This window comes from Trachurus japonicus, chromosome 8 (genome assembly GCF_045865225.1).
Source record: "Trachurus japonicus isolate A0001 chromosome 8, Traja_1.0".
In the NCBI taxonomy this organism is placed as follows: domain Eukaryota; kingdom Metazoa; phylum Chordata; class Actinopteri; order Carangiformes; family Carangidae; genus Trachurus; species Trachurus japonicus.
Window position 1 is genome coordinate 19,851,508 of NC_140914.1, and position 20,640 is coordinate 19,872,147.

The window sequence follows — 20,640 nt, forward strand, 5'->3', positions numbered from 1 at the left end:
GACTGGAACCCATCAGGTTAATTCGTCTTTGCTGCCCAACTCAAGTCAAGGGCCAAAACACTAGTGAACCTAAGGCACCTGCTGAAGATGGTGAAGAGTCCCCAACTATGAGATTGAAATACCATCATAGACAAGATCTTGCACTTATGAAACTCATGTAATGCAGTTAATACCTACTGCTTATTCTCTACTCCAGTCTCTAGTTAGGTTTTTACAATTTAAACAGATTCAATATTTAATCATATTACAACATGTCTTCCCTTTGAGGAACATATAAATACTTTTTTTTTTTTTTTTACAATACTGAGTTGGTCTTTGTAATTCAGAGTAGAATATGAGACATGGCAGTGAATAATGGCCTCATGAGACACTATGTATGAAAGCAAAACTGTAGTCAAATGAAGGCTAAAACAATTGCATGACATATATTCTGAACCCATGAAGATAACTGCTCATATGTGACAGTCTCCAGGTGTGAGTACTGAAGTGTGCAGCTAGAGGAACATTCAACACTGAGCATGCATGCTGAGACATGCAAAAATGACTTATTAATAGTAAACTAGACTTCTTGATTTATATGTAAATTAACAAAGCATGCAAATGCACACAAATTTATGCTGGTATGTATAATCTATTAATTTTACATATATCATTATAGTTTCATATGAAAAAATACCTCAAGCCATAAGTTTCAGGTGCAGTTTTAAAGCGTTAGTTAAAAGAAAGGACATCAAACACACAGCTGTAGCAGTACCATCTAGGTAAAAAGGACTCTGACAGAAATTGTTACAAATCTTTTATTAAGATATTCATTATTTAATCCATTTTGACATTTTCTCTATGATTTGTATTTTATTTTACAGTCGTTAATGTGCAATTACCTTTGATAATGTTGGGTCACAGTTACAGGGCTTTCACAAAGTTATTGGCACTTGGAACACAGAAAGAATAGGATGAGCAGTACAGGAGGTCAACTGGAGCTACAGGGTTACAGAGGGCAAGGCGCAGGGGCAAAGACATGGGCAGACCAATTACTGCAGAGGTTGTGAAGAAGCGCTGTTTCTAGGTAAATATATACCTCATGCTGCGAGTGCACAATAAACAATCTGACCTCTATGTGTGCATCTATATATAATGTACAGTATTTATCTATACATGTATATAATCATATTTATATATGTACTGTTTAGTCACAAAAGGTTCCCCATGCCGTGCCACTCCTTATCCATTCAAGTGTGTAGGTCTACATGTTTTGTGAAATGTAAACATATATGCTGAAGGTACAGAAATTACATTTTACTGGAGAATACTGAAAAAAAAAAGATTCCAAATGCACACAAAGTAAAATGCAACCAAACTTGCAGACCTATTGCATTGGAGGAAGTGTGCAAGTAGGTTGCGAGTGAGGGACTTACGTTGAGTCATAAGAAGAGGAGTTGGCCCTGAAAGTTGAATAAAAGGAAAACCCCTGACACGTACCGTAACCATATTTATTTCTTATTCATTGCTTAAACTGGTAGGCCTTAAGCCTGTGTTGTGAGGCTATGCTTATGAGGCACAACAACAGGATATTCAGACTTTGTCGGAGGTTCAGTGTGATTATGTCTATGTTTGGTGTTGTTTTGGGCTGCTGTTTGGTGAGAGCAGACTAATATGGCTTCCTCATAATTAGTGCTGGTTCACTGGTGATATTCCAGCTCAAGCCAGCGGCTCAGAACAGAGTACAAGTGATTAAGTAGATAACTGTGTTACACGGTTATGGTTAGAAGCTAATTTAGCCCTTGTTGCTCTACATCTTTTTTAAAAGCATCTTCATGTTTATATTTTCATCTTATCTTATTTTTTCTCCAATGGGAGACTTCTTGTGTTTTCTGAGAGTGTCATTGCACTATTATACTATGGTTTTACAGATATCTTCCTGAGGGACCCATAAAAACAATCCTGTAATTATGGAAAAAGTCAGACATCTGAGCAATATTTTGGCTATTTTCAAAACTGATCTAATTTCTTTAGGTAGGAACATTGACAGATTTAATAGACATTACATGGAATGATGCATCATGAAGTTACATAGATCTTAGATTTCTATTTCACTGATAGATTAGATGTCTCAGAACTCTGTACATTAAATTATGAGGCCCTTGTGGTGGAATTGTTCATCCTTTAGTGCTCAAGGCAATTACCTAAGAATCTGCTACAATGGCAGCTAAATTCTGAAAACCTTGAGCAAAATATTTTAAGTTTGAATGAGTGTTTGGTATGTATCTCAACAAATGTATGATGGTAACTTTTAAAGAAAATGGGCAAAGACTAACTTAAATCCTGTCATAATGAAGAGAGTTTACCTTTTGAGCCCTGATATAAGAAAAAAAGCCACTAACCTTCGAAAGCCACTAAGCAAATGAAACACATGTATTTTAATCAGATGTAACTACCTAAAACCACTGCTTTGCCTCTCACAGAAACACATGAATAAACTTGTGGAAGTGAAACGTGACACCAGCTGCATGAGGGACAGGAAGCACAACAGTCTTCAGATACTGAGGAGGTAAGTGGGGGAGGGGTGCTCATGTGGCATCTACAGTCAAATGCAAAATTGAGGTTTTGTTGTTATTACCCTTACTGAATACTTATAAGGTACTGCATTGTTGTTCTTTCCATATATCTCCTGGTCAAAGCACCTAAGTAAACTAAGTTTTATAATTTCAAACAATAATGAAAATACAGTAGGTTGAGCTATATCTACGTTTTTTTTTGTTAAGTTTTTTCAATAAGGTTGACCCAACTGCCTTGAATAAGAAGCACTCCTTCTCAGTTTTTACGCTGTACTGGTCTTCAGAAAAATAAAGCCTTTTTTAGAAATGCCTTTCCAGAAGGAGAATGTAATCAGTCGTCTGTGAGAGCATTTCAGGTCAAGAACACATTCCTAAGTCAGACTCTGACCACTGTCATGTATATATCCACCTGCAACAGGAATAATGAATCCCCTGCTCCAACCTCCATTCTACTAATCAACATGCATTCAAAGAAAAAAAAAGAAAAGAAAAGAAATTCTTGCAGACACATAAAAAAAGGTCAGCTTTTGACATGTCACAATCCGACACATCGAGCAACAGAAAAGAGGAACACTTGGGATTCAACTTAACAGTCTTTTTGACTATTTACAGGAGGAGTTTGTGCCACTTTAGAGACAATCAACATGGGCAGACATGGAAAAAAATGACAAATTCCACCTAAAGGGGTTCGATTGCTACACAACATTTCTCAAAAGGTGCATGAACCACTGGTTCTTCTCATTAAGGTGCAGAAACCTCCACTCTACCTATCATGGAAGGTGCAAAATCATTTCAAACTCCAAAATAAAACTGTCAGCCATTTTGAATTTCCATATTAAAGAGGTGGTGCATTAGATACGTAAATAAACTACATACCAGAAGTCACAGCCGTGCAATACAGACTCTCCTTTACCAAAGAACTGTCTCACACACACATGGATAGTACCATAACAGCTTTTTTTCTTCAAGCAATATTGCCTCCTTGCCATCACTGCACCCACCGACTTTCAGCTTAGTGATTTCAATTAAAAGGCACATTCCAAAATTGTATCATTATTTCCACTGACTTTTGCATTTTCAGCAAAGTCAGCAGCTTTTTTCCTTTTCAATATCTTTAGTACAAAGAAGAAACCGAGTTTTCATATCCATATAACCTTTGTATTTCTACATTACACTTACTGGCTTTCTACAAGTAATCATCAAAACTGTGGGCCAAAGTTCTATCGAAGGAGGCAAATGTTGCAGGTTCTTAACCTAACAAGAAATGGTTATCATAGACAACAGTCAAGCCAGCTGAATCAGTCTTATTATTCCTTTTAAGCTAGTGAACAGAAGATGAAACGCTTCAAATTTAGCAGTTCAACTGCTCATTCCATCACTCCGCACTGTAAAATAAAGACAAAAATAAATGACTATGGGTCCTATGATAAGACTGCTTTAATATACTCCTTTTTCTGCAAAAATAGCACTTCTCCTTGTTTGACAAGACCTCTTTCAATAAAACATGAAGATCGAGATTTTAAAACAATCCCTCTCGCTCGCTTCACTCATGCCATTCGAGGCATGGGCACTTGTATAAATATAGTTTGTCTTCTAAAAATATGACCATCTTTGATTACCTGTTGCCCTTCAATTTTCTTTACAATCATCTCAGTAAAAAGCTTTCCCCCTTCTCTCTATCACTTTTCAGTTTTATAGACAAACATGCTAAAAATTTAGAAAACAGAAAAATGAGATAAATTTCTATAAGACACCATACAGTGAAACACTCGGGTGAGATTCTCTGGTCTCAAGAAAGGTGAGGTGGGGTGAAGAATACTTGCAGGACGATGAGAGGAAGATGCGAGGGGAGGAAGAACATGTAGTGTTAATTTATTTCATTAATGTATCTATTTTAAATTTAGCTCCTTTCCCCGAGGCTGGAATACAAGGTGTCAGGCTTGCATAGAGAAAAATGCCTCTGACACTTACATTCAATATACTCGCCACCTCTAGTCCTAGCCTGTCCATCAGCCATCCCCTTCATCCTTCTCCTCCTCCTCCTCCAGGCTGCATTCGTAACTCCTCCCGCCACCCGTACGTCAGGGAATGTATTTAATATGCAAAAGTGGATGAGCTTACACACCTTAAAAAGACAAGGGGAGGCAGAGGGCAGTTAGGATATAACTAACTCTCCCTTTCCTCGACTAACTGCATCGTACAGTCATAAAGCAAAAAATTTTAAGTTTTCACGTCCTGGTTACATCAGGGCAACAACAACCGTTGACCCCAGCAGTGTAGTATAGACAGTCAGATGTGAGAGATCAGCGTGGGCCAAAGAGTGAGGAGGCAAGCAGAACTGGGGAGTACTGGCATGTGTGTGTCACCAAATTTCAACCTTTCCCCAGACACAGTGTTCAAAATAACGGTCCTCCGTCCCCGCCCACACCTGGTAGTGATTCACCTGAAGAGCCACCCGACTCCATGCCCGCACCCCCGGCGGCCTCCAGGGAGGCGGGGTCAAAGGCTTGATCCGCCCCCAGGGTGTCGTCCTCCGTCTTGACCCCGTCGGGGAGGAAAGCGGAGTAGGCGTCGCTCTCGGCCATCAGTAGCTTCAACTTGGGGATCCAGCTCTTGCGGACCACACGCCGGGCGTTGGTGCACATGTCGGCGGCGATGGCGTTCATCTCGCTCTCTTTGAAGCTGGTGGCAAAGTTCTGGCAATAAACTGACACGGGGAAGAAAGACAGACACGGCTTAGTCAGATCATACCCTCTATTTTGAGCTGTTTACTGTTGATGAAAAACAGCTTTTCTGATTCTCAAACTGTCAGAGCCACAATGATAACAAATAGTAGATGCTTTGATTTTGCACAGATGTCAACAAAGAGAAGTGTGCAGTATCTTCTGTGTATATTTGAATCATTTATATATGATTATGTATGTTTAATGTCTGAAGTCCAGTGTTAAGAGTTCAATGTCACTTAATTAGAATTTCAGCTGGCTCATCATCTTTGATAGCCTAGAAATCTAGACGCACCCTAGCGGCAGCAAAAACATTTGCTCAGCAGGTCCGTCTAGAAACGAGCCATAGGAACTTTTTGAGTCTCGAATACCGTTTGTGTTCACCAATCACAGCGCTCTATCTGTTTAGAGAGTCGTTGGGCGCGATGACGACATACTTGCGACGGTGAAAAACATGACAAGATGGCTTTGGCAAAGGAATCGTTTGAATCGGCATCGACTTTGAAAGAATTAAACTTGTCAATTTCTTTAAAAGTTGAGCAAGAAACTGCACTGAAGTCATTCATTTCGAAGAAGGATGTATTTGGTGTTTTGCCGACGGGATATGGGAGAAGTTTAATCTACGTCATCCTGCTCTTTGCTCTGATAGGTCGTAGCGCTACCCTATTGCGTGCAGAGGCAGTTTGAAAGACAGCCTTCATCCCGCCCCCTGGATTGAGCCGAGGTCTACCGGTCGTTGCCAGACTAGACATTTTAATGATATACAGTAGTCTGGCTTGTCAGGCTACATCTTTGACACATTTCAAATGAACTGTAAAGCTGCATCTCGTGTCTCTCATTTGATGCTTATCAACCTGATTATGTCTACTCCATGAAGTGTTTTCTCTCAAGTGAAGTGATTTGTCGTTTGTTTTCTGATGAAGAATGGAAATGTTTCCCTGGTACTCGCTGATTCGGTGCTGGTTAGTTTCTGGTGCCGCTTCACCTGCCTGACTGGTGCATGGTGAACTGAAGAGGCCTTAAGTATCAGAGCTTTTCTTCTTCACGCTGTGACACCTTATGTTGTGAGCTTGCAGTATTGTTTATCCAGAGGGAGGAAAACGTTCTAATCTGCCAGAAAGCCTTTTGCCTTAATATAAGCAAATACAACAATCTCCCTGAGGTAGTGTTAAGAAGACAAACGTAAAAGAATATGTTGTGCTTGCTGGACTCCTGTGGATCCTGCAGAACCCATACACTGAAATCTACTCAAAATCTGCTCAGAGACAAATTTCCATTTGCATTCATTATTGCACTAATGATTATTACAGAAAAGCAAGCTGAAACTATCAGTTGGACTCCCAAATATACACACCCAAATAATACAGTAGTGTCTCCTGTTGACATTCAGCTTCAGGATATATGTTGCTACCTTGTGGTCACTGTGAGTTATTACATTTAGAACAACACCTAATCCTTAGGAATAAAAGTGCAGCAGGTACCAGATAATCTACTGTCTCCATCTTGATCCAACAAAACTGCCTCAAATAAACAAATAGATTTGACTGCTACAAGACTGCGGGTTAAGAGCCGATCATTACAATTAGCAACAATGTGTTTAGCAATATGCTATATAATCTAATAGATGTTGTACAAGATGGATGCATGTTCAGTTTGGTCCCCTCTAACTGTACCCAACATCACAGGCAAATGTTAAAATTGTTTGCATGCTTGTGGGCAAACACCCACAGACAGACAAAAAAACATGTAGGCTCACATTTGACCGCATGCAGCACTCTGTTGTCCAGGGGCTTGCGGCTCGGGTCATTGGTGGACGAGCGAATGCCTGTTCCACAGCTGTTGGCCAGAGTATTCCTGATGCATCAAAAATAAGAATGAATAGCACACAGCACAGAACAGAGGAAAACAAAAATAGTTGTTTCATCCCTTCTATGCTTGAAGAAAAAAAAACAAAAAAACAAAACACCTGATTTCTATATTAAAACAAAGCTGTTCTTAACTTTACATGAAACGGTTGCAGAAATAGACCCAGTCACACAGGCAGACAGAACAAACCTGTCAAAGAAGGCGGCCAGCAGCCTCCTCAGCAGCACCTTGTGTCTAGTCCCCGCGCTCACGTGACAGTTCATTAGCTGGGCTCGCGATATATACACAGAAGTACCTGCAAAGAATATTCACAAACAAATGAAACACCAAACATAATCATGACGTATCACAACTCAGACATTTTTGACCTGTTTGTGGGTCATCTACAGGAATGAAAAAGTTCATTTCATTTTCTGGAATGGAGCATTAATTTTTTTGAGGATTGTTTCTTTTTTTGTATGTTTGATGTTTTTTGTTATTGTGTTAACGTCTCAGTCTCTCTGTCACGTGTCATAGTTTATTGAAAAGGTATGTGACCCAGCCCGTAAGGTAACACAGACATTGTCACAGGATGTCCTTGACATAAACACACTCAGTCACATGTGCAATACGTCTGCGTAAGCTGCATGCCAATGCCGAGCCCAGTCGTCTGTGGACAGCCTCTTGTAGATATCTGTATACATATCACTGCCATTGGCCTTGTCTCTTAAATCAAATAACATTGGTATATATTTCTGCATATTTCTTGTGCACCGGGTTCCAAGTGGTCATAGACTTCTGGAGCCGGCTGCATATCTTTAATATAAACACGGGAGAAACACTGGAAAACACTCGTGTGCATTTTACCGCTCTATCTAAAACACACACATACCTGAGACTAACTCTAGCTTCTCAGCAGGGTCTCCTTCCTCGTACAGTTTGGGATGACAGCGGTTGCCTATCTGAGCGATGAGTTCCGCGGGGAGACACGTGAGATCTCTGCCTCGCATCCGACCCCGCGTCTCCGTGTGATCTGGTAGAGCCTCCACACGTTCGCCTGCTGCTGGAGAGACAAATGACTCCAGAATTAGAATAAAACCACCCAACGTTTAGACAAAGAGACAATATTTGGAGCTCATGAGCCGACTGTGTAATGCTTGGTCGAACCGGAAATGTGCCAGGGTATTAAATCGATAAAAGACATCAACAGAGAAGATGAAAAATATCGTTCACATTCAGGTGAGTTAAGGTTTTTTTATTTGCATGGATGCTTATCTCCTCTTCATTACCTGCAGCTCCCATGTTGAGCATGCTGTACATGGTATACATGTTGCAGATTTGCCTGTACTGCTCCTCGGCACATTCATCTGTCCCCTCTTCCTCTTCTTCATCGTCATGGTAGCTGATAGGCGAGTCACTAGCGTAGGTACTCAGAGTGCCCGGGCTCGCGCCCTCCGACATGCCGAGCCCCGCCGCAGAGCTCCCGTTGGTGCTGGCGCTGCCGCCGGCCACCATGCCCGCCAGGCTGGTCGTGGTGGCGCCCATACCCATGGCCAGTCCGAGGGCTCCGGGGCTCTGGATGGCGCTGCCCCGCACGGCCTCCTGGGAATAACGGGCCGCTTTCCTGGCCCCGCCCCCTCCCCCCGAGCCGACGCCACCTCCGTCTCTGCTGCTGCCTCCCTCCCACAGCCGTTTGGCCACCGGAGTGCAGACCACTGAGTAAGGAGTGGCGGCTTCTGGCTGGCTAGCCGGCTGCTCCGTCTTCACTCGTGATACCAGAGGGAGCGGCGTCAGGCAGGAGGCGGGCCGGGCTGCGCCGTTATTGGTCTGTGTTACTGGGCTCTGGGGCTCAGAGGGTGGGGCCTCCTCTGCGTGAAGACCCTGGGAGTCACAGCTGGGGGAGGAGACCTAAATGACAGCATTTATGTCAGGATTCAAGACCACAACGGTCAACCAGTGGATAATGTACTTAAATCTTAAGCAATTGTTTCAGTTGATCTTAGGTTTGGCCACGTTTGCTATCACCAGTGAACACAATTTTACAAACATACATACATACATGTGGGATATTATATAAAACAAAAGCAAGATATTTTATCCAGGAGTTTACCTCAACCAGGCCTTCAACTCAGGTTGAGGTAAACTCCAGGATAAATTTCCTTGCTTTCGTTGCATGTTACATCCCACATGTACGTATATATGTAGAATTGTTTTCACATTTTTTGACCTGTACAGCACTTTGGCAAACTTTGGTTATTTTAAAGTTTGATTTGACCTAAATACACTGGCATTTGGTTTGTGTATTTATCACATTCAATACACTGAAAACTTTAATGCAGAGACTTAACAGCCAATTAAAGCAGAAGTAAGCGGAATGTTTGTGTTAATATAAGTCTTAAATAGTTATATCTTCCGACAGCAATCACTTATATAGAGTGTTTGGTCTGAAACACGGGTCTGTCAGTTGCTCTGCTCTGCTGTAAGCCGAGGAGAAAACGTTCCTTGTATCCTACAACCTTTATCCAATGAGGAGAAAGAACGGCATAAAGGGGCGGTCCTCTCTGTGTGTGCAGCCAAGGGATGCGCGTGAATGTGGTGACGTAGGGACGAGGGCGGGGACTGCTAACTCCATCGGCTGACAAGAAGTTAGCCAAAACGACCGGATCGCTTACTTCTGCTTTAATTACTTTGACAAGTTTCTACTGAAAACCGCTTGAGCTTTACCTTGAGGAAGAACTCTGTGCCTTTTTCCATGATCTGTTGGATCTGTAGGAAGCCGGCAGTGTACATGAGGAGAAACTGGTCCCCAACCGTCATACTGAGGCGGCCTGTGTAGCAGAAAGCCAAAATCTGCTGGAAGCTCTGGGGCTGCACTGCCGGCGGGAGCTCCACTACAGTTGGGCTGCTCTCGTTGCCGTTACCGCCTCCACCATTGCTGCTGCTGCTGAAAATGTCCCGGAAATAAGAACTGCTGGCAGCCAGAACAGCTCGATGAGCCTAAGACAATAGAGGATAAGTATGAGTATTTATGAGAGTGACTGTGATTTGGAATATTAAATGGTTAATGTAATATTTTTTCATTTGGTGTTTTGACTGAGTTCAGGATTGTTTCTGAGATCCAACCAAAGATATTGCAGCAGTAAGACACCTCAGGTCAAAGCCTCTAAGCAGTGGGTAATGTGGTGAATGCCGAGTTCCTGCTTATGAAGATGGGGCTCCCAGGAGATTCTTATAAACTACTTTATTGATTTGTTAAAAGGTTGGATATCACTCGTATTTTCTAATAACCTAACTGAGTTTTGGTATCTAAACTAAGGCTACACTTTTTGGCGGTTATTTAGTGAAAGTTAGCTTGTAAAATGAAACAAAAACAATCCTTAATTTTTACTGACAGAAAAGGATTCACCACTGGTCTTTGGTGACATTATGTGGGATCTTGGGATTTGTGGGATTTGTAGGATCAGCATCTCCCAGTAAGAATTCCTTGAGTGTCAAATCTTTCCAGAGGTTTTTACTGGGAGCTGTGTTATACTCAGAGGTATGCTCCTCTCCAAAACAAATGCAGCAGGTGATCAAAACCAGTAAAAACACTGAATAAATCTGGTTCATATTAGAAATCATCCATCATGGGCCATGAGCAGAGCTGCAGCTAATGTTTGCTCAGATTGCTTCTCTGATAACTTGTCATCCAGATATTCAGGAGGTTTTTCTTTTACCAGAAGCCGTAAAAGATGCAGGAACCTCTTCCCTAATATGTTAAGATCCAAATGTATGATGACTAAAATCCTTTATCCAGTTAGGATATCCAGTTATAATCCACCAATAGCTCTTGAATAAATATGGCCTAAAAGTGGCTTTAAAACTCAATTTTGACCACTTCTGGGAGGCAACAACAAAGCTGATGCATGCAAAAAGGGGATATCACCATTAACAGGCAACCAAATGACCGTTACAATGACAATAGTTACGGATTTCTCAAAGTAAGATTTCTGGGAACAATTTTAGTGATGTAAGTATAGGTGATTTTCTATGGTAGCCCTGACAGCTTAATGCACTGTAACTTAAGAAAGTCAATTCAAAAGACACAAACACACTATTAATTCAGAGAACAACTTCATCAATGTCACAATATATGCCCTGGAAAACTTACAACACGACAGAAGAGTTTCTGGGGACACAAAAAAAGTGACAGACTTGCTTCTGCTCGATGCTTCTTGACTTTAGAAATCACGAAGGCCGCTACCTGTGGTGCCGTAACTTTGTTTGGTTTATCATAACATTAATATTGCATTATTCAGATATTATTGCAAATATTTTATGTTAGCTTAGCATTAGTCTATAGACGAGACCATCACTTTTTTCTGTCCCCAGAAACACTCACATTGTGTTGCCTGTTTTTGCAGTGCATGTGTCTTGAAATTCAGGGTTTCTTTATTCTTTATGATGAAGATGTTTTCTGGATTTGAAAGCATGTCTGTGTATATGTGTTTTCTTAAGTTGCATTGAGTTGTCAGGGGCACCACAGTATTCAGACTTTTTAATGGAGACTATAATGTGGAAACATTAAATTTCTTTATATACCTTACATGTATACCTAACTATATACATGTACACTTTAATCTTTGCAGTGCAGTGACAATTCAGAATAGAAAACTTTATCTGTATGACATACGAAAAATGACATCCAAACATGTAAACTGAAACTAAGGGCCCTTTGAATATTAAAACATATTTAACCCAGGACCCTTACAGAAGAAAGGGGCATTGTAACATTTAAAGTTGGTCCAGTGTTTGTGTGTTGTCACTAAAGTTAAAGTCTACAACAAATGATTGAAATAATTCCAACATTCACCTACAAAGAACAAACTCTTCACAATTAGCCTTTGATGCACAGATGAAAACCTGCACACTGTGAAAGGCTGCACCATGCATCGTCTACCACTAAAAACATGCAATTTACAAAAGTATATAGATCGTACAACAAACTACATGTCACGTTCATACCTTGAAGGCATGGCCCTTGACCACCACGGAGACATCGCAGTAGAGGCCCTGCAGCCGCTGCTCGTTCAGACACTCTAAAACGTTGTTGCCAAAGTTTGGGATCGCCATCTGGAGGGTCTGGGCCATGGTGCGCCTACGCACACCACCAAAGGGTCTTGTTAGGGAAAGAAAGAGAGACAGAGAGAAATAAATGACTAAGTTGTTAAACCCCATGCATGTGTTAAGCCACAAACTGGTGAGTGATTAAACATAGGTTCAGCTTCACTTAGAAGTGTCAAGCTGTTGCAAAATTGCTTTAAAACACTTTGTATTTCTTATTCTTGTGCAACCACACAGCATGGGGGACTGACTACATGAGATAATGCATATGAGTGACTCATGTAAAGTCCCCTCTTTTAACATCTATTCACACATTAGGGTCACTCAGCTTTATCAGTTGGGTTTTGGTCCCAGGTGGGGTAACTTGGTCGGACCCATTCACAACAATCACAAAAACTGTTTCATCCTGTGCTGATTCCCCGGCGGAGGAGGGCATCAGCAGGAAATGTGAGGAGGAGGTGTAACGTAACAAGGGTATGTTAAAAAACAGAGAGCTCAAGGAGAACAGACCTACAACAAAACAGGTGAGGAATGTCAGAGTCCCACATTAACAGACGCAATAAAATGGCTGACGGCCTTTCACTGCCACAGAATAAACTCCATACATACACAAATGCAAAGTCTACTTTCTGTTACGGTTAGCCCAAATTATTCATGACGAAGTGGCCCTTTTTCTGGAGAAAAAAGCAGCCACCAATAAGAATTATGTCTCCTCCTGGCATATGCATTTGACATAGGCCACAGATATTTCTTCACACAGTCCTACTGGGAGTTTTTGGCAGGCTCGTGGGACGCGGATATTTGAAACAAAGTTCTGTTGAGGCCTCCATGGATACCCTGCATTGCAATAATTCTATACATCACTTCAGCCTCGCAACACTGTTGTTATTGCCAGGAGCAGTCTCAGTAAAAGCCTTTTTATTTTCTCTCTTCTATGAGCTATAAAATCCCGTGTCCTCAGATAACTGGGTCATGTTCTGTTATTCTATGTGCAAAAGTGTGTGTGTCTCTGTGTCTGTGTGTGTGTGGCCTCAACAAACACCACATAGCATGTTTCCATTCACTTCTCTAAACAGTCAAAGGCAAACATACCCCCTTGCCCTGCACCCTCTCAAAGATTCCCATATCATGGCCCTCAGTGTTGAATTAAAGTCTCCCCTGCTGTGGATTTCAACATTGGTGTTTCTGCTTCATACTGCCAGATAGCTTTATATTCTGTTACAGGTTATGTGGAGACACAGGTACAGGTTTTATAGTACCACAGAAAGGCATGAGAAAGAAAAAGAATGTACTTCTTAGTGCTGGGATTCACATGTTTTGCCCTCTATTTCCTCAATCCCTCCATTACTCCCACAGAACAAGTTAAGCATACAGTAGTGTGCACTGATAAGCCCATGTGTGGCATTTCGTTGACCATAAACCTTTGAAATAGACAACCATTCACAAGGGGTTTCATATACAGTATATAAATGTATACGCAGATGAAGATACGGGCCTGCAAGGCACAGAAGTGTGCATGTGTACCCATAGCTGTTTTTCACACCAAGCTTTACCACTTTAAAGTGTTGCACAAATGCACGCTGCACACTCACACACAGATACATATCAAACAAAGACAATCCCTGATAGCATGAGAACAAAAATGATTGCAGCCCACCCTGTGAGAGCCGTACAACCAACTTTGGTGTGACTGACTGATGAGGGCCGGAGTGAGCCGCCCCATCATATCCAAAGCCTTTCATTTGGGACCTCGCCAAGCTCCAGGGTAAAGAGAAATGCTCTCTTTGTCTCTGTCTCACTCAAGCTCCCTCTCCCTCATACTAAAACACAGATGCGCACACACAAACTCAAACAAACCCACAAAAGGCACACTGAGTCACACACAGACATTAGACAATACTGCTTGTTTACAGTTTGGCGAGCTGCAGTAAGCACACATGCGTGCACATAAAGACACACAAACGCAGGGCTGAGAGCAGGGTGTGTTTGCACAGTTTGCCCTGACAGTGAGAGAGAATGTGACTGTGTGTGTGTGTGTGTGTGTGCATGTGTGTCTTTATGCAACAAGGAGGGGCATTGGGGCCTGCAGAGATGAGAGGGATCATCTCATGTCCTTATTCCATTATACATATAGAGTTCAGCGACGCGAACAAACGTAATTCACCCAAACTCACCCCGTGGCTTAGATCGCATACCGACCAGCCTGGAGAGGAAAGTAGGTCAAACATACTCACAACATACTTAAGACCTTAGACTTTTGATAGTAAGCCTTAAGATTTTTTTTTCTGCCTGCATTCAAGGGGCTTATGTTATGATGGGGTGGCTATCAACATATTTCTAAATCTATACTGTGTAATTACTTTCCAGTTTATCCAGTAGGCTACTACCATTGAAAACTGCTTTGGCTTTTATATGCAAATTCAAATAACCTTTATTGGCATGGCAGAAAAGAAACCCACACTGCCAAAGCAGCATAGATAGCTGTGAATATTGACAAATGATGAGCAGTAAATAAACACACCACCTACCAACATCGACATTCATATCACTCTATAATTAAAGGCATTAAATAGCAATTATATTCATTGCTATGTGGATAACTGTGGAGTCATTGGTGCAGCTGGCACACAATGCATTCCCTCTATAGGCATTTCCTGGTTCTCATGTGCCCATGTCTGCATGGCTGTGCTGCCCCTATCAGTACGACACTTAACACACAGGCCTGATTCCTGCTTTATATCGTATAACAGGGAAACTCTGGCCATTAAAGCAGACACACGGGCACCGAGCTTCCAAACTTCTTAACTCCATATTACTTAAAGCTGTGCCAGCCACCAAAACGAGCGCTCCCGACTATGGACCGCCTCTGTATTGAAATCTTTAAACGGGATAGGAGTCTGGATATTACACAGGGACACAGATAATGGGGCTGCTGAACACACCGGGATGACCGCGCCGTGTGCCAGTCTACCCGCCGGGAGTGCTCCACTGTCTGCTGGCACCGAAGCCAGGAGGCGACGGGAGGGAGGAGGGAGGGAGAGGAGGAGGGGGGGCGACACAAGGATGGCAGCAAAAACCCCGGTGATACCCGAAAGAGGGTGACGGTGAGTTACTGTTTACGTCCCATCAAATGACACTCACTTATATCCGTCTAACGCATCCCCGGCGGACTATTTCTCTCCGCTTCTCCCCTGTGGCTGTCACCGCTGAAATGTTTCATGCCCTCTCCCATCCGCGGCGGGCCTGTCGAGGTGGCTAATGGCTAAGCTAACACTACTGTTAAATATTTTGGGTTCGCCCCGGCGCACCATCCACCTCATGCGCGCTGAGCCCCGGCTCCACAATGTCAAGCATTTCCGCGATAGTCTCTCCCACCGCTCAAAAGATAAACAAAGACACTTACTGCCTACAGCGGTACGAGGTAGCTGTGCTGTGACGCCGGTTGTCAAGCCCAAATGTCGCTTATTTAAATATTTTGGTGATGGGGGAAATCGCTCCCCCTGCCATTCTCCATTCTACCGACATCAACAGGTCATCCCAGGACACGCAGCAGCTGAGGGCGAGCCAGACGGAACCAGTGCGGCACGGAGCGGGGGGTGGGAGCACAACAAGGCACAATTCTTTTACAACCGGCGCTCGGAAGGGCTTCTGTTGCCAAGAAAAAAAGAAAAGAAAAGAGTGAAAAAAAAACAGCTGCCATCTCATTTTCACATATTTGAGAGAAGAGCCACGTGAAGTTAACCATTTAACTACAAACACCGCACTCCATGCCGGGGTAGCGGAGCAGATTCCGCTGTTTTGAACAGGCTGGGATAGGATAAAGTTTAGGACTGTGCCAATCTGCACCCACCCTCTAAGGCGCGTGCTTATCCCAAACTTTTACTGTCCCGTAGTCTCGTCTGTCTGCTGGACCGTCCATCATCCATGGACACCGGCAGATAGACCTACCCACCCCCCCCCCCCCCCCACACACACACACACACGCACACGCACACACACCTCCTCTTTCCTTTCCCCTCCCCTCCCGTTGCCGCCGTCGCCGGTGGATCCTCAATCGACCCCGGCAGAACACTTACTGCTAAACCGCGGACAAGAAACTCACCTCCCTCGCTGTGGGAAAGTTGTATGCGGAGCGCTGGTTCAAAGGGGGAGACGCTGCGCTCTCTCTCCCGGCTTTCCCTTGCTCCAGGCAGCCATTCAGTGTGAGCGAAGCGCCGATAGCAGAGCCATCGAGGGCGGTACAGTATCCCAGGGGATTGCGGAACACAGAGCCACTGATCGCGCGGAGAGGAGGAAGACAGGCATGACGCGCTCGTCATTCAATCGCATGATCGTTCCGAGCGCAGCCTCAATTTGGGGAGACCTATCCCACGGCGTAGACTGTTTGCGCATTGGCACAGCAACAGCAGCAGTCTGCAAGGAGAAACTGCCTCTCACCCCCCCCCCTCTCTCTCTCTCTGAGTCTCTTTCTCTGTCTGGCTCTCTCTGTGCATGAGTGATAGAATTGGGAAAAGTAGGCCGTGTGTGTGTATGTGTGTGTTCTTTTAACTTGGGTGAACTGAGGTCAGTAACCTCTGCATTGATATACATTCTCTAAAGCCCTTACATTTATTCATGGGAGGCTCGAGGACAATTCACTGGTTATTCTATAGCTTGGAGTAAATCTATCCCTGGAAACCGCTGCATATCAGCCAAAAGTTTTGATGGGATAAGGTTTTTAAAAGCAAAAATTGCAAGTAAATCTCTTAACACTGCACTGTTGCTGTTTCTGTCCTGTTCTGTCCCAACCCTATTCTATGATGTGTCTCACTGACAGGCCCTAGCTGTTCTCATTTTATAACAAAATTCTTCACCAGGATTTTGACAAGGAAAATCTACTCCTGAAATAGGTGCTGCATAGTATTCATTCAACCATGTACATCTCAATTTAAATAAAATGAATATCTGAACTGAATACTTGAGAAACTACCAGGAAAGTTTATAACCGCTATTCGACTATATGGGGCCCTTTTCTGGTACATGCAAGTCCCAAATTTTAATCAGTTATGGTTTTTAGTTACTCTATTTAGAAAATTAGTGAGATCCCACATTAAAATGTACGTTACATGAATACATATGACATATGTACAAATAAAATAAAAACATAAAGTATTCATGAAACCTATAAACTGGAACAAAACATACTGAAAAAAAATAAAACGAAACGAAACAAAGGCATAGCCAACGATTATGTATGGATTCTTACAATGCAGATATGTTATATGCATCTGCCCAAAAGCCTTTTAATATTGTAAACCCGGGGGGAAAGAATAGAATAGAATATTGCATTTCCAATTTCCAATTTCATTGTTTTGTGCAATGACAATTAAGTATTTTACTCACTTAACTGTCATTGCACAAAACAATGAAACTGGAATGTTTTGGTGCTAGTAAAATAGACATGCGTGATGTGTAATAAAAATATCTCCAGGCCGACTGGGAGAGAGGGAGGACTGCTACAGCAAAATATATAGCAGCACGTCATTAGCTTCACAGAGCAACTCTGCCCCACATAATTCTGCGTTCCATAACCGCCCATGCTCTCCATGCTCTTTTATTGTTTGTAAATAAGAAATTGTTTTTAATTGCTTGCCTGGGTAAAGTTAAAAGATAAATAAAATAAATAAAAATTGTTAATTGATAGTTGGTTTGTTTTACTCTATTTTGTTTTTCAATATTGATGCTATAGCAAAATTGATTTTGAAACTTTCATGCCAATAAAGCCTTCGATTGATTGATTGATTGATTGATTGATTGATTGATTGATTGATTGATTGATTGATTGATTGATTGACATGCAGCCTATGTTTAATGTAACAGTAAAACATTAACATATATAATTCTATATAATTAAAAGTATTAAATAATCTAAATAACTATAATTACCATAAATGCTTGCAACATGTACCAAAAAAATCATCTTATCTATTTTTTTTAATTATGCAAATAATGTTATGGGTATTATTTTTGTATATCTTGTACATCTATACAGTGGATGAATGTGGTAGTAATGGCATAACATCACTCCATATCTCCATATATAGTATTACATTTATGTCTTGGCGCTTCCCTTATTGTCATACAGTATGTAGTCTAGCTTATTATATATATGTATATATATATATATCTTCTGATCCTCCTTGAGATGGTTCTACTCCTTCATTGGAGGTTACCGAAGCATTTCTGCAGCACAGTGGCCTCCATAATCCTTAAATGGAAGAAGTTTGGGACGACCAGAACTCTTCCTAGACCTGGCCGTCCAGCCAAACTGAGCAATCGTGGGAGAAGAGCCTTGGTGAGAGAGGTAAAGAAGAACCCAAAGATCACTGTGGCTGAGCTCCAGAGATGCAGTGGGGAGATGGGAGAAAGTTCCACAAAGTCAACTATCACTGCAGCCCTTTGTATTGGGCAGGTGATGAGCAGTGCCTGGTTTTCTCCACACATACCGCTTAGAATTAATGCCAAAAAGTTCAATCTTCGTCTCATCAGACCAGAGAATCCTATTTCTCATAGTCTGGGAGTCCTTCATGTGGTTTTTGCGGGCTTTCATATGTCTTGCACTGAGGAGAGGCTTCCGTCGGGCCACTCTGCCATAAAGCCCCGACTGGTGGAGGGCTGCAGTGATAGTTGACTTTGTGGAACTTTCTCCCATCTCCCCACTGCATCTCTGGAGCTCAGCCACAGTGATCTTTGGGTTCTTCTTTACCTCTCTCACCAAGGCTCTTCTCCCACGATTGCTCAGTTTGGCTGGACGGCCAGGTCTAGGAAGAGTTCTGGTCGTCCCAAACTTCTTCCATTTAAGGATTATGGAGGCCACTGTGCTCTTAGGAACCTTGAGTGCTGCAGAAATGCTTCGGTAACCTCCAATGAAGGAGTAGAACCATCTCAAGGAGGATCAGAAGAAATGGACAGCATGCAAGTTAAATATGAGTGTCACAGCAAAGGGTTACTTATGACCATGTGATATTTCAGTTTTTCTTTTTTAATACATTTGCAAAAATTTCTACATTTCTGTTTTTCTCTGTCAAGATGGGGTGCTGAGTGTACATTAATGAGAAATAAAATGAACTTTTTTGATTTTAGCAAATGGCTGCAATGAAACAAAGAGTGAAAAATTTAAAGGGGTCTGAATACTTTCCGTACCCACTGTATATATATATATATATATATATATATATATATATATATATATGTGTGTGTGTGTATGTGTGTGTGTGTGTGTGTGTGTGTGTGTGTGTGTGTGTGTGTATACTGTATATATATATATATATATATACACACACACATTTTGAATGCAAGTAGAAGTACAAATTTTCAAGTAGAAATAGAAGATGTATTGGCTAATCATTTGAAAAGTACTTTCATGACAAATTCCATATCAAATTCATAGTTAGCATTCATCACCTCAAGTCATCATTTATGGAAACTGTTACTTTATAAATGTTTGAATGGAAATTGTAATCAAGTTTGACAAGTAATTTCAGGTAGTGTTCAAGCATTCCAACAGGTCATGGCAGTAAGCAGCATGCACAGCAACAGAAGCAGCAGCTTCATGCAACTAAAGATGGATTTATAATTACTTTGTTTGCATGAAAAAGGAACGAGCAAATACAGGTCTGGGAAAACCTAGACCAGTAACTGTGGCTCTGGTCCACAATCAGATTGAAAAAGAAATTAAGCCTTGGCGGCTTTCACATTGTGCCATCTTGCCTGTGGTCAGTCCCATTGTATTTATAATCATGGGGAGGGTCAATGGTTTAACAGGGAGGGACTCACATGTGCTAACATGTACTATACCAAAACAAGGAACAGAGAACTTCAGATTACAAAGCACACAGCAGGAGTGTGACTATTCAGGGCACCACTAGTGTCATGTTGGTGATTCTTTGTGTTATGCTTTCAGCCAAATCTTATCAAACAAACTGCTCTAAATTTCCCAGGAGGTGATGTGACTGATTTTTGATTTAGCCCCCCTTTATTTCCCCCTGACCCACTACATAAATACCCTATATTTCTGATGGGCCTGTCTACGCATTCGCTGGTTAGTTGACAGTCATTGTAAAAACTTTGCAGTGTGGGGTGTTAATCGTCACTGTCCAAGGAATTAGAAAAGTGCACGAAAGAAAAGTGCACGAAAGAGCATCTGTCTAAAATTGCAGAACATTACTCAGTGGTTGAGGTGGAAAAGAAAACAAAGTTTCAGTTGCTTCTTAAATATCTCCCTAGAAGCAGGTATTGACATTTTGTGCAACGAAAAGAACTTCTTGTTGCAACTGGAACACGATCAAACGTACACATAAAGGTACAGTAATTGGATATTGTGTATCTGGGTAAAATGACAAGGGTCCAGTAAGGATCAGGCTGTACAAGGACGT

The 20,640-nt window shown here is 42.0% G+C and overlaps 1 protein-coding gene across 3 annotated transcripts; it reads right to left on the reverse strand.

The window, feature by feature from the left end:
* Positions 1–779: 779 nt before the first annotated feature.
* nacc1a (nucleus accumbens associated 1, BEN and BTB (POZ) domain containing a) lies at positions 780–16,713 on the reverse strand. Of its 3 annotated transcripts, none has more exons than XM_085784539.1 (8): positions 16,329–16,713; positions 12,128–12,281; positions 9,848–10,120; positions 8,413–9,031; positions 8,016–8,186; positions 7,334–7,439; positions 7,035–7,132; positions 780–5,262 (listed from the first exon to the last, which is right to left on the reverse strand). In XM_085784539.1, the coding sequence occupies exons 2-8, from the start codon at positions 12,251–12,253 to the stop codon at positions 4,952–4,954; spliced, it is 1,704 nt and encodes a 567-aa protein (XP_085640665.1). In that variant the 5' UTR covers positions 12,254–12,281; positions 16,329–16,713; the 3' UTR covers positions 780–4,951. The 3 variants fall into 3 exon arrangements, with proteins under 3 accessions (XP_085640665.1, XP_085640664.1, XP_085640666.1); XM_085784538.1 differs by lacking the exon at positions 16,329–16,713 and adding an exon at positions 15,630–16,149; XM_085784540.1 differs by lacking the exon at positions 16,329–16,713 and adding an exon at positions 15,630–15,806 and having other exon boundaries at positions 8,016–8,183.
* Between the last annotated feature and the right edge of the window lie 3,927 nt (positions 16,714–20,640).